Source organism: Procambarus clarkii, chromosome 67 (assembly GCF_040958095.1).
Source record: "Procambarus clarkii isolate CNS0578487 chromosome 67, FALCON_Pclarkii_2.0, whole genome shotgun sequence".
NCBI lineage: Eukaryota > Metazoa > Arthropoda > Malacostraca > Decapoda > Cambaridae > Procambarus > Procambarus clarkii.
Genome location: NC_091216.1, coordinates 15,850,522 through 15,864,099, shown reverse-complemented (window position 1 = coordinate 15,864,099; position 13,578 = coordinate 15,850,522). Strand labels below are relative to the sequence as shown.

The 13,578-nt window shown below is 41.8% G+C and overlaps 1 protein-coding gene across 5 annotated transcripts in view; it reads left to right on the top strand.

Annotated features, from left to right (window-relative positions):
- Nucleotides 1-10,498, top strand: part of LOC123767544 (telomerase reverse transcriptase) — a 113,295-nt gene extending 102,797 nt beyond the window's left edge. For all 5 annotated transcript variants that reach the window (XM_045757255.2, XM_045757253.2, XM_045757252.2 and 2 more), the window contains one exon: nt 8,536-10,498. In XM_045757255.2, the coding sequence (XP_045613211.1) occupies nt 8,536-10,207 (1,672 nt within the window). In that variant the 3' untranslated portion in view covers nt 10,208-10,498. The remainder of the gene's footprint in view (nt 1-8,535) is intronic.
- The last annotated feature ends 3,080 nt before the right edge of the window (nt 10,499-13,578 follow it).

Sequence of the window (13,578 nt, the reverse complement as noted above, 5' to 3'; positions counted from 1 at the left end):
ATGTAGAGCTTCTTAAAGTTTCCAATGACTTTCTGGTCCATGGGTTGGAGGAGTGGAGTGGTATTGGGAGGAAGAAACTTGGTGATGAACTGATTTTCGGGAAACAAATCTTCTTGCATCTTTGGAGGATGTGCAGAGCATTATCGAGCACAAGCAAGGCCTTGAGTGGTAACTGCTTCTCTTCAAGATATTTCCTCACCGAAGGGCCAAAAACATCGTTGACCCATTCACTGAAGAATATCCATGTGACCCAGGATTTCTTATTGGACTTCTACATCACATTCAGTCACGCCTTGTACACTTTACACGCCTTGAACACTCGTGGATTTTCTGAGTGGTAGACGAGCAGCGGTTTGACCTTGCAATCGCCACTTGCATTGGCGCAGAGCACGAGAGTAAGCTGATCCTTCTTCGGTTTGTGGCCAGGCAAAGATTGTTCCTCTTGTGTGATGTAGGTCCTCTTTGTCATTTTCTTCCAAAACAGGCCAGTCTCGTCACAATTAAAAACTTGTTGGGGCAAGAACTCCTTTCTAGCAACAAATTCCTTGAACTCTGGTACAAATTTCTCAGCAACAGCTTTATCAGAGCTGGCAGCCTCCCCATGTTGCGCAACACTGTGTATACCGCTTCTCTTCCTAAATTTCTCACACCATCCACAGCTTGCCTTAAATATCTCCTCATCTTCAGATGACACACCTGGTGTCTTCCTGACAAGGTCCACATACAGCTACTTTGCCTTAGCACAAACAATAGCTTCAGAGACACTATCGCCATGTAATTACCTTTCATTCATCCAGACCAGCAGTAGCTTTTCAACCTCTTCTAGGATTTTTGGATGTTTCTTGGTAACCTTGGTAACTCCTTTATCCATTTCAAGCATCTTAAATTGTTCCTTCCTCTTCAGAATGGTACAAATCGTTGATGAGGACCTGCCATACTCCCTGACGAGATCAATCACACGGACACCACGCTCGTGCTTTCCTATTATTTCTTTCTTCACTTCCATAGTAATTGTCTCTTTCTTTCCCTTGCCAACACTGTCTTTAGCAAGCAGATTCTTTAGCAACATCGTGCATTACAAATGGTAGTCACAAAACCACAAAAAAAACAAAGAAAAGTGCAAATAAATGCAGAGGGATGCTTGTCGTGTGCGATACAACAACACCACTGGCGTCGGAGGCATCCGAGAATTGGCGAGAACCAACACGAATGCTAGGAAGCACCACGTGGTTTCGCTTCCACTCCACAATAGAGTGGAAGCTTGTCAATAGAAACAAATTTGCTGCGAGTGACTCGCTCGTTACTCGAAATGCTCGTAGATAGAGCCGCTCGTCACTCGAGGTACCACTGTATGTACATTTATAACATATTTACACATTGTACACTGTCACACATTATATACTTTCCCTATCAACACACTTAGAACTCCACGAGTGTGTGATATTTAGAGAAGCAGTCGATGGGGCATAGGGGAACTTTGTACTCAGCACACCAGGTGCAGATGCATCTTTACTTGCGTTCCCTACGTTGTGTGTTCTTGCAGACAATGCAGGCATGTTTACCCTTGTCCTGTGATCCTGTACCTTGCATATAACCGAGCTTATATACACTCATCATCTCATTACCCCTGAGTCTGTCAGGAACTGCGTGTGGCATTGTTGCTGGCACCCCACGTGTTGCAACAGAGCCCTCCTTCCCAAACTTCACGTGAAGTTGTGACACTAGAGCAACACTGAATGTAGGTATTGGAGGTCTCTTGCCTGATTTCATGAGATACCTATTGAAACAGCAACGTCAATGAGGTGGAAAAAAATTTCTGTGTTCACTTCACAGATTTTTGCACGCACCAAGCATCATATCACATTTATTAACGAGCCGCATGTGTACGTTGTGGTCAATGACACATTCAGGTTTATATATTGGGAACTGTGTTGCAAAGTGCACTTTGCCACTGTCCAACATGGCACCGGTGTGAATAATTGTCAACATATTCACCTCGCGTCTGTCCGTCCAGCGCACTGATAAGATTTTGTCACACTCGCAGCTGACAATCACCCACTGCAACACCAATGCCAAACACTGGCATTTCCCCCCTATGGTCCTTGACAATGCCACATATGCCGGTGTTGTGGTCAAGGAGGAATCTGGTCAGCAAGAGGCTAGTATAGTAGTTGTCCGTGAACAGGATATGCCCCTTGTTCAGCAACGGTTCCATGAGTGTTTTGATGACACTGCCAGAGAACCCATGTGGATCTTGACCTGGTATGTCAACGTCTGTACCTGAATACAGTATCATGACCATGACAATACCAGTTTCGCAATCACATAGCACAAAAAACTTGAGTTCAAATCGGTGCCACTTTGATGGGATGTACTGCATGAACGCCAGTCGTCCCTAGAAGAGGACTAGCTATTCATCAATCACCACATCACTAAAAATCTTCCGCACCTTCCAAAGTCTGTCCTGTCTGACTTCATTATCATTGTTCTCAAAGTGCAGGCACCTGAAAAGCACCAGGAACCTATCACGTGACATGTACCTGTTGAACATGGGGATTGGAACAAGGCTGTCTTTGCTCCAGTAATCCTGGATCACGTGTCTTTCAGAATGTTTCATCATCATGCTCAATGCTAAAAACACATACATTTCCTCATTTGTCATGTCTTTCTGTGTCATGCGAGAGGTAGGTAAAATGCCGGAGTCAATGAGGCTATGAGCATATCTGTTCGTTTCTGAAACGAGATGGTCCATGAATTCCTTATAAAAATGCCATAAAATAGTCAATTTCAGTCATATCTTCATCTGTATATGGGAATAACGGTGTCACACTAGCATTGGTACCATCAAATGTTGGAATTTGTGGGACAAAAGTCTAACAATCCTCACACACAAGTACACCTGTTGGTTTGGTTTTGATGCCAACACCATCACGAGCACCAAAAACATGGCGCCATCGTCTTGTGCTAGAGCTGCGTATAGGTATGCCAGGAGATGAGTGTCTTGCATAGTGTAGACCTACTGCGAACACCTGGTGTTGAAGGAACACTGTCGTCATTGTCCTTTGGCCACATGGCATGCTGCCAAGTCATACCTTAGAGTTACATTGGTGTTTTTCCGGGGCTTAGCGTCCCCGCGGCCTAGTCGTCGACCAGGCCTCCTCGTTGCTGGACTGGTCAACCAGGCTGTTTGATGCAGCTGATCACAGCCGGGTTGATCAGGTATCCTTTGGAGGTGTTTGTCAAGTTCTCTCTTGAACACTGTGAGGGGTCGGCTAGTTATGCCCCTTATGTGTAGTGGAAGCGTGTTGAACAGTCTCGGGCCTCTAATGTTGATATATTTCTCTCTCAGAGTACCTGTTGCACCTCTGCTTTTCAATGGGAGTATTCTGCACATCCTGCCATGCCTCCTGGTTTCATGTGGTGTTATTTCTGTGTACAGGTTTGGGACCAGCCCCTCTAATATTTTCCACGTATAGATTATTATGTATCTCTCCCGCCTGCGCTCAAGAGAATACAGATTTAGGCTCTTTAGTCAGTCCTAGTAGTTTAGATGTTTTACTGAGTGGATTCTAGCAGTAAAGGCTATCATTGTGCAGGAGTACTCCACTCTAGAGAGCACTAGCATCTTGAAAAGTATAATCATCGGTATAGCATCTCTAGTGTGAAAGGTTCTTGTTATCCAACCTCTCATTTTTCTTGCAGTTGTGATGGCTACTTTATTGTGTTTTTTTAAAGTAAGGTCTTCCGACATGAGTACACCCAACTCCTTTACATTGCCTTTTCGTTCTATGTTATGATTTGACTGCGCTTTGTACGTGGTTTCCATTTTTATATTTTCATTTTTTCTGTAGCGCATGAGCTGGAACCTATCTTCATTAAACACCATATTATTTTCTGTAGCCCATAGAAAGACCTAATTTACATCTGATTGGAGGTTTGCCGTGTCCTCCATATTATCTACTCTCAAGAAAATCCTAGTGTCATCTGCAAAGGATGATACAGTACTATAGATTGTGTCCTTGTCTATATCTGATATGAGGATGAGAAAAAGTACTGAAGCAAGACAGTGCCCTGGGGGACTGAGCTCTTCACAGTTGATGAACCGGATTTTATTTTATTGACTATTACACACTGGGTTTTGTTAGTCAGGAAATTATAGATCCATTTGCCTATTTTTCCGGTAATTCCTTTTGAACGCATTTTATGTGCAATAACACCACAGTCACATTTGTCAAAGGCTTTTGCGAAATTTGTGTAAATTACATCAGCGTTTTGTTTGTCTTCCATGGCATCTAATGCCATGTCATAGTGGTCCAGCAACTGTGACAGGCAAGAGCGCCCAGTTCTGAAACCATGTTGTCCGGAGTTATGGAGATGCTGTGATGTTACTTCTTAGCACTCTCAAAGATTTTTATGATGTGCGATGTTAGTGCTATCGGTCTGTAATTTTTTGCCTCTGCTTTATTTCCTCCTTTATGGAGTGGTGCTATCTCTGCTGTTTTTAGTATGTCAGGGATAATGCCAGTATCTAGGCTTTGTCTCCAAAGAATGTGAAGGGCCTGTGATAGTGGTTTTTTACAGTTCTTGATGAATATGGAGTTCCAAGAATCAGGACTTGGTGCAGAGTGCATAGGCATACTGTTTATGGCTTCCTCAAAATCCAGTGGGGATAGGGTGATGTCTGATATATGATTTGATGTTGGGTATCCTATCCATGAAAAATTCATTTGGGTTATCAATCTTTAGTGAGTTTAGTGGCTCGCTGAAAACAGAGTCGTACTGTTTCCTCAGTATTTCGCTCATTTCTTTGTTGTTATCAGTGAAAGTTCCATCTCCCTTTTGCCGGGGCCCGATACTAAATGTGGTTTTTTATCTTGATTTTGCATAGGAGAAAAAATATTTAGGATTTCTCTCTCTTTCACTGATGGCCTTTTCCTCTCTTTGCCTCTCCTGGGTTTTATATGATTCTTGTAGCTTGAGTTCAATTGTTTCTATTTCTCTACCTAACCTTCTTCGCTGTTCTTGAGATAGGGTGCGACTCTCAAGTTGTTCCGCGATTTGTTTTCTTCGCCTATAGAGGCGAAGCTGCTGCTGGACCACTATGGCAAGTCATGACATTACTTGCCTCGGCGTTTTGCTGGGGCAGCAAAACCCCGCCTAGTAACACCATCGCTGCTTGTACTTGGTTCGTCAACACTACCTACATTGGAGCCTATGTCACTGAAGCCCGAGAATGATTAATCACATGTATTATCACTGAATAAACTCACATCAGAGGACACATATTGTGGTGGCGACTCTAGCGGTGTTGACCCAGGGCAGCGAGGCAGGTCAGGTGAGGCGCGTGTACTGTAGGGAGCCGGTCGGCCGAGCGGACAGCACGCTGGACTTGTCATCCTGTGGTCTTGGGTTCGATTCCAGGCGCCGGCGAGAAACAATGGGCAGAGTTTCTTTCACCCTATGCTCCTGTTACCTAGCAGTAAAAATAAGTACCTGGGTGTTAGTCAGCTGTCACAGGCTGCTTCCTGGGGGTGGAGGCCTGGTCGAGGACCAGGCCGCGGGAACGCTAAAAAAACCCCGAAATCATCTCAAGATAACCTCAAGATGTACACACTCGCGACCTCCTTCCACCTCATTCTCCCCATCACTTGTGCAACCCGTTCTCGCAAATTCGTAAAGTCAATACTGACTTATTAACTACGTGCATAGGTGATATACTAAACATAATAGATACCCTTAAAAAGCTTCATAGAAAACACCGACCTTACCTAACCTTGTTAGTATGTTAAGATAAGCATCTTATTGCTTCGTAATTACAATTATTACTTAACCTATACCTATAATAGTTTAAGTAACAATTGTAATTACGAAGCTATAAGATGCTTATCTTAAGATACTAACAAGGTTAGGTAAGGTCGGTGTTTTCTATGAAGCTTTTTAAGGGTATCTATTATGTTTAGTATGTCACCTATGCACTTATTAAATAAGTCAATATTGACTTTACGAATTTGCGAGAACGGGTTGACTTGTGTCAGGCCTCAGTGTTAGGTCTTTCTCTGGATTGTAGTCTAAATCATCATCCATCGTTCCATCATCATACAATATGTCGCGTATTTCGTCCTCAGAGAGTCGTTTTACTGGACCGCAGCCGACCGTGGACTGGGAGTTTGTAGACGATGCGCCAGACATGGTTGCTTCCTTTAAACCGAGGTTCCCCACGGCCCTGGGGCATGCTGGGATTTTTTTCAAAATGGTGGACAATCACTGGAGCCCTCAGGCATCCATTTCGTACCCGTGTCACCGCATGCCAGTTTTGAATAGTACGCTGTACCTAAAAGATCCCTGAGGCACGTTGCGCACCACCCGTCGAGCGCTTCAAGGCACGTTGCGCAGTGCAGTGGTTATTATAAGACCCTTAGAAGCATAAGGGTAATGAAAAGACCTGGATCTGCTTTACATTTGTCTGCTACCCATTTCTCAGAACTCCTCTTTGTCTCTCTTCTCACTGCTGTCTATTTGTTTCTTGGTTGTTTTTAGTGTTAATATGTTTGAGGGTTTGACCTCTTCCTGTATTGTATCCATTTTCCTGTCTTTTCCTCTTTGGCCCTCCTCTTAATTTATGTTGAACCAATCCTGTTTTCTGGTTCTGCATCTCTGTTTTCGGTATATATTTTTTTGTACTGTACCTTCATCGTATAGTTCACAGATTTTGGCATACATCTCATTTATTTCATTGCCTAGCAACAAGTCATTCCAATTAATTTCATTCAACAATTTGCTAAGCTTCCTGTAGTGTCCTCCCTCAAAATCAATTTGTCAACTATTTCAATTTGCCATTTTCTTCTAGATTATATCGCATAGCATATCTAATTTCCAACAAGATATGGTCACACTTTTCCAAGGAAGGAAGGTACTGAATGTCAAATAGCTTCTTCTTTCCTGGGAAATACCAAATCCAGCAATGATGGAGCATCTCCTCTCATTCGTATGGGCTGTTTTACATGTTGATACATGAAAGATTCCAGGATGAGGTTCATGAATCTGCTAGTCGAAAAATCTTATGTTCCTGCTTCATAGTCTTCCAAGTCTATCAATTTTAAATTGGTCACCAAGTATCAACAATCGTGATTTATCTTTATCTGCTTTTACAATAATTTATCCTATGAACAAATCCACAAGGGCCGTGACGAGAATTCGAACCTATGTCCGAGAACATCCCAGACGCTGCCTTAATCGACTGAACTACGACATGGTCAAAAGAATTGAAACCAGAAGTTCTACTGAACTTACTTGGATCCTGCAGCCTCTCCTTGACACAAACTAGGGTTTTATACAATTCCCCCATGCACTTGAGCTATGTCAATAGGCCGTTCTACCTATTCACCCTTACTTCATTACACACAGAAATCACAATAGCGTGATGCATCATGGGGGAATTGTGTAAAACCCTGGTTTGTCTCTCGGAGAGGCTGCAGGATCCAAGTAAGTTAAGTAGAACTTCTGGTTTCTATTCTTTTGACCATGTCGTAGCTCAGTCAATTAAGGCAGCGTCTGGGATGCTCTCGGACGTAGGTTCGAATCCTCATCACGGCCCTTGTGGATTTGTTCATTTGATGCATCACACTATTGTGATTTCTGTGTATAATGAAGTAAGGGCGAAGAGGTAGAACAGCCTATTGAAATTGCTCGAGTGCATAGGAGAATTGTGTAAAACCCTGGTTTGTGTCTTGGAGAGGCTGCAGGATCCAAGTAAGTTCAGTAGAACTTCTGGTTTCAATTCTTTTGACCATGTCGTAGCTCAGTCGATTAAGGCAGCTTCTGGGATGCTCCCGGATGTACTGTAGGTTCGAATCCTCGTTACGGCTCTTGTGGATTTGTTTATTTGATGCATCACACTATTGTGATTTCTGTGTGTAATTTATCCTATGATCACTATAAGGGCCTCTCCTTTGTCATTGGGCTCGTTCATAGTCCATGTATTGCTTGCTGGCGAACTCTATGCAGTAATGATTACTAGTTTATCATTCTGACTTCAAATCTCCAGTGCCACTAATGTCTACTTCCCCTGGGTTATCAAGTATCAGACAATACTTGGCTGAATACAGGCAGCAATCGGACAAGGGAAATCAGTCAGTGAGTCAGTCTCGAGGGTATGTGTGTGTGGGAAGTGGGGGAAGGAGAGGAGTGTTGCCAAATCACAAGCTACCATTAGGGATAAAGCTTGATAGAAGTTGTTTGTAAGAAGGGACACATGTATTTTTAATGTACATGAGAATGTACAAGGAGCAATGTACACCTGGTAGTGCTTGCTTATCAGTAATGCATAATATTTTATTATGAATTAAAGAAGCATGATAATTTATATTTTGAATTAATATCTAAAACACTTTACTATAGTAGTCTGCTTATATGATTGGCAGTGTTTGAATGTATGTATTATCACACCATTTTCTCCAAAATATTTAGCAGGAATTAAATAGTTTATATTTTATTAGTGTCTTGAGAGAAAGATTGTAACACAGTATTTTGTTTCAGATGGGCTACATCCCTCAGGAGCTTCAGTGTGATCACAAATCTTGTGGCTAAGGTGTATTTATGGATCATGACACAAATTGTATTTGCTACATTGCGTGGATCATTCTACATTACTGAACATGCCAGTTGCCGTAACCAGCTTTTGTATTATCGCAAGTGTGTGTGGCAGAAGCAACATGACTATGCATTGAGTGCCATGGTAAATAGTGGCTCACTTGAGAAGCTTAGCCAAGAAAAAGCAGTCACATACTCTCATTTGACTGCAAAAAAGGGATCAATTCCTCGAATCAGGTTTATACCTAAAATGCAAAATGCAAGACCCATTGTTCCACTTCGCAAAGGTGGAATGCCCCCATCGCTTTTATATCAGGCCCGTATTTTTTTGAATGAACTCAGTAAAGGTTGCAAGAAGGGAAGTTTCAAAGCAAAAAATGCCTATGAACTGCAAAATGCTTGGCATATGTATACTAAAAAATTAATGGCAACTAAATTTACTAAACCATTGTATTTTGTGCGTGCTGATGTACAAGATGCATATGGATCAATTTTACACTCCAAACTATTTGAGTTATTGAAAAATTGTGTTGATAATTTAGCTCCTAAACTAATGTTGGGACAATATGCATTAATGCTGGACACAGGCAAGGTATCAAAGAAAACTGTTTACATCCTTTTAGATGATAAGAGGCAACCTACTAGGTCACTTGTGAATGGAGAAGAGAGACTAGTAGAAATAGGTTCTCCTATTATTGTTCAGCCTCAAAAAATTTTTAATGCAATAAAAAATTTAGTAAGTAATCAAGTAATCACCAATGGGTCTCTGCTACTGCGAGTGGCTCGTGGAGTGCCTCAGGGAGGGACACTATCTGCTGCTCTTTGTGAATTTTATTATGCTTCCATGTGTGCCAATCATTTTTCAAAGTACAACATTGGGACCAATATGCTTCTCCGTGCTGTGGATGATTTTCTTTTCATATCTCAATCTCGTGATGAAGCAAAGAGAGTGTTGGAGCAGACAGTATGTGGTGTTCCCGATTTTAACTGTCACATGAATAGAGAGAAAACCTTCCACAATATTGATAACCAAATTGTATTCCGTGTACCATTTTGTGGTGTGATTGTTTGCTTGAAGTCTCTCCAACTTTTAGTACACGCTTCTGGTTTGGCAAATGGATACCCAAGGTATTCAATGCGTCTAAATAAATTTAAAGCCCCTGGAGACTTTGTGAAACTTAGGTTACAACAAGTAACCCTGGCACGTCTCAAACCTCTTGTATTGGATCCCTCATACACAAAATGCTCAGGGCTCATTGCTAATGTCTGGCGAAGTGGAATTATGGCTGGGGCAAGACTGATCACTTTGTTGCATTGTGTCCTGTCACCAAGAGGACCTGTTAATACTAAATTTGTTGCTTGCATGGTTATTAAGGTGGGATATAAAGTTTGTAGACAGGTTAAGTCAGTATTCAAACGAGGTAATGTTAATTTAACAATTCCCGATGAAGTAATTTTGATAACTTATGTCGGTGGAGTATGCACAATGATGAAATGGCCAAGTTTACCAAAGTGGCCTTCAATACACACAAATCTGAAGAAGTTCTTAAAGAGGATGCTGGTAAGAGTGCCAAGTAATATGCAGATGTTACTACCAACAATTCCCCAGACTACATAATTTTGATAATTTAAGCTAATTATTTTTACAGAATATATTTCCCTTATTAATCTCAATACCATTTTCTATATGCAGTTTAGAAGATGCGGTTCCCATGGAACTTTGTTGGGACTTTTTTTGGGCTCGTATAAACATTCAACTTGTTCACAGGCTGTTTATGCCACCTCATTTACTACTTTTTAAGTTAACTCTTTAATGAATGTCACACTAATGTAAAAGTCCGATTCTAAAACCTAATGTTGTTTGAAGAGATACTGTATATATATTTCAATAAAGTTTTTGTAACCTAAATTTTAGTCTTGTATATACAGTATTTTCCTTTGGCTTTTATTTCTTTCTGAAAAAATCGAACAGTGGTGCCCTAAGTTAGCACTAAGATAGCTCCACATACATAAGTCAGATCAGCCCTAGGAGTACTTAATAGCATACCAGAACCTGATCCACTCTGAGGCGCAGAAAGCATGAGATTACTACGCTTTTCCATAGATTTTCATGAAAGCAGACAATAACAAGGACACAGCAAATCTTCAATCTGGTACTAAGTATTTCAATGAGCCACAGAAAATATAATATTTCATGAGGATAAGTTCCATTCCTACAATGTGGATAACAGAAAACTTCAAAACAGAAACTACATATAAAATGCAGTAAAAAATGCACACACTTTAATGGCCATGCCCTGAGATCACCAGTCCATGCCTCCCATCGATCAGCACCAGCGTACAACTAGCTCAAAACACCTGCCTGCAGCCAGCGTTCGGAGAAATGTGTTCGAATGCCCTAGGCTTAAATAGTTCCTTGCTAAGCTATCTCTGCAAAGATAACATTCGTTTACTTAAAAACGGTAAAGCAAAATCAGCTGATTATCACTGGACCAACATCCAAGTAAATGAAACAGTACAAACTAATTACATGGTATCTAACACTAGGCCTCCACACAGGCTAGAGGTGATAGGCCTTTTCTAGTTCTGATTGCTGCCACATGTACACAAGACTGAGTGTAGCATGTTACACAAGACTACTAACTTAATTTACCCCTCACAGGTGAAAGGTATAAGTAACACAGCTTCCATAATGTTAATAAGTAATTAATCATCAAAGAAGGCACCAAGCCGGGAAGGCTATGTAGCACCATCAAATGTGCGGAATAATCAGAGGGCGCTAAATATCACTGAGGATGCTAATAAGAGAACAGAAACGCATAAGGCGAGCAATATCAAAAGTATCTGATTCACCAAGAATTCTATCGAGGAAATAGTGACTGCGGGGGACAGTCGGAAAGCAAGATACACACTCGTCCTGGAAGTCAGAACATTCAACAAGGATATGCACAATTGTAAGAGGGACAATGCAGTTAGGACAATAAGGGGCAGGGCGGCGCTCCATTAAGTGTCTGTGAGTCAAGTGCGTTAGGCTAATACGCAGCCTCACCAGAGCTGTTTCCCATCGCCGGTTACGGTGGTAGGAGGAAGACCACGTTGACACACTACCCTTAGGAGTACACAGTTTGTTACCAATAACAGAAGACCAACAACTCTGCCAACCGGCAAGGATGGAGGAATGAATAACTGGGTAAAAGTCGGAATAAGGAATACCTTTACGGGAGATAGGACAAGTGCGGATAGCTTCCTCAGCAGCAGCTAAGGAGTATGAAGGGCAACCATAATCGAGTTTAGACAATATGAGAGAAGAATGCAGAGAGGAGCGTGCGCCTATCCGCTCCCCAAGAAGTATGTGACAGAACCTGAAGTAGGTTAAGGACCTTACAGCATTCAACATGGAGGTAAGAGATATGGGGCAACCAAGACAAACAAGTGTCAAAGATTAACCCCAAAAGCTTCGCAGAATCTTTGTACAGAAGGGGGATGACCATAAAGCGATAAAGAAGGATGAAAGACGACATGCTTTCGAGTGAGTCATAGCACAAGTCTTAGTGGCAGAGAACTTGAAGCCATGATTGGTGGCCCAAGATGACACGGCATCAATCGCAAATTGAAGCCGCCGTTGAAGGAGAAGCGAATCATCACCTCGATAGCAAAGCGTAAGATCGTCGACATAAAGAGCATAGAAGATGCCAGAAGGGAGGGAGGAAAGAAGACCATTGAGGGCAACCAGAAAAAGAGTAGTGCTCAGAACACTACCTTGGGGTACACCTTCGTATTTATTTATTTATTTATTTAATTATATATATACAAAGAGGTACATTGGGTTTGTGAGAATACATTGGATAGTACAGCATTTACACTCTTGTAAAGCCACTAGTATGCGCAGCGTTTCGGGCAGGTCCTTAATCTAACAGATAATTTTAAGTAGGTAATTTCTATCAGAATTGATAAAAGACAAAGATACATTGCAAGAGAAAAATGAGATGAGAGAGCTTAGTAAGTATATTAAAGCACATTGTTATATTAAAGCTCTGATTGATTACATTGACAGCTTGATTAGTAATTTAAACAAGATTAATAGACACCATACAGCAGATTGACAGCAATGATCACAATGGTAAAGATGTTCAGATTGGGTACATAAAGATTGGGAGACTGGGTAGCAAAAGATACAGATAAACAAGATTTATAAACACCATACAGCAGATTGGCAGCACATATAAGAAGACAGCAATGATCACAATGGTAAAGATGTTCAAATTGGGAACATAAAGGTTGGGAGATTGGGTAGCAATAGATACAGTACAATTTTAAGGCAAAAAGTGAAAAAATGAAAAGTGAAATTGCCGAAAAGAGGCAGAGAGTGTGGTACCAAGCCTGTCTTGAAAGGAACGACGAGAGAGGAAGCTTTGGAGGAAAAGAGGGAGATTACCACGAAGGCCAAAAGACCTCTTTTGGAAAGGAAAAAGGAAGTCTCACAAGTCAAGCCTGGCCTCAGGCCGGGCTTGGGAGTAGAAGAACTCCCAGAATCCCATCAAGCAGGAACGAAGTTGGGACAGAATATGGTATCTCCAGGTTGTGTCATAAGCCTTTGCCAGGTAAAAAAGAACGGCAACAACGGAGGTCTTAGCACCAAAAGCAGTACGAATATAGACCTCCAAGTTCACCAGGACATCAGTTGTGCTGCGGCACTTGCGAAAACCAAATTGAGAAGGAGAGAGGTGGTAATGGTGTTCCAAGAACCACATCAGACGAACATTTACAATACATTCAAAGAGTTTGCAGACACAACTCGTGAGGGCAATAGGGCAAAAGTCTTTATGGGATGTCCTGAGAGACCACGGTTTCAGAATAGGAAGTACAACGGCATTGAGCCAGTTCTCTGGGACTGACGACGACTCCCAGACCTGGTTATACAGACCCAGTAAATACTGAGACGTGCAAGGACGGAGATGTGGAAGCATCTCATAATGAATGTCAACCGAG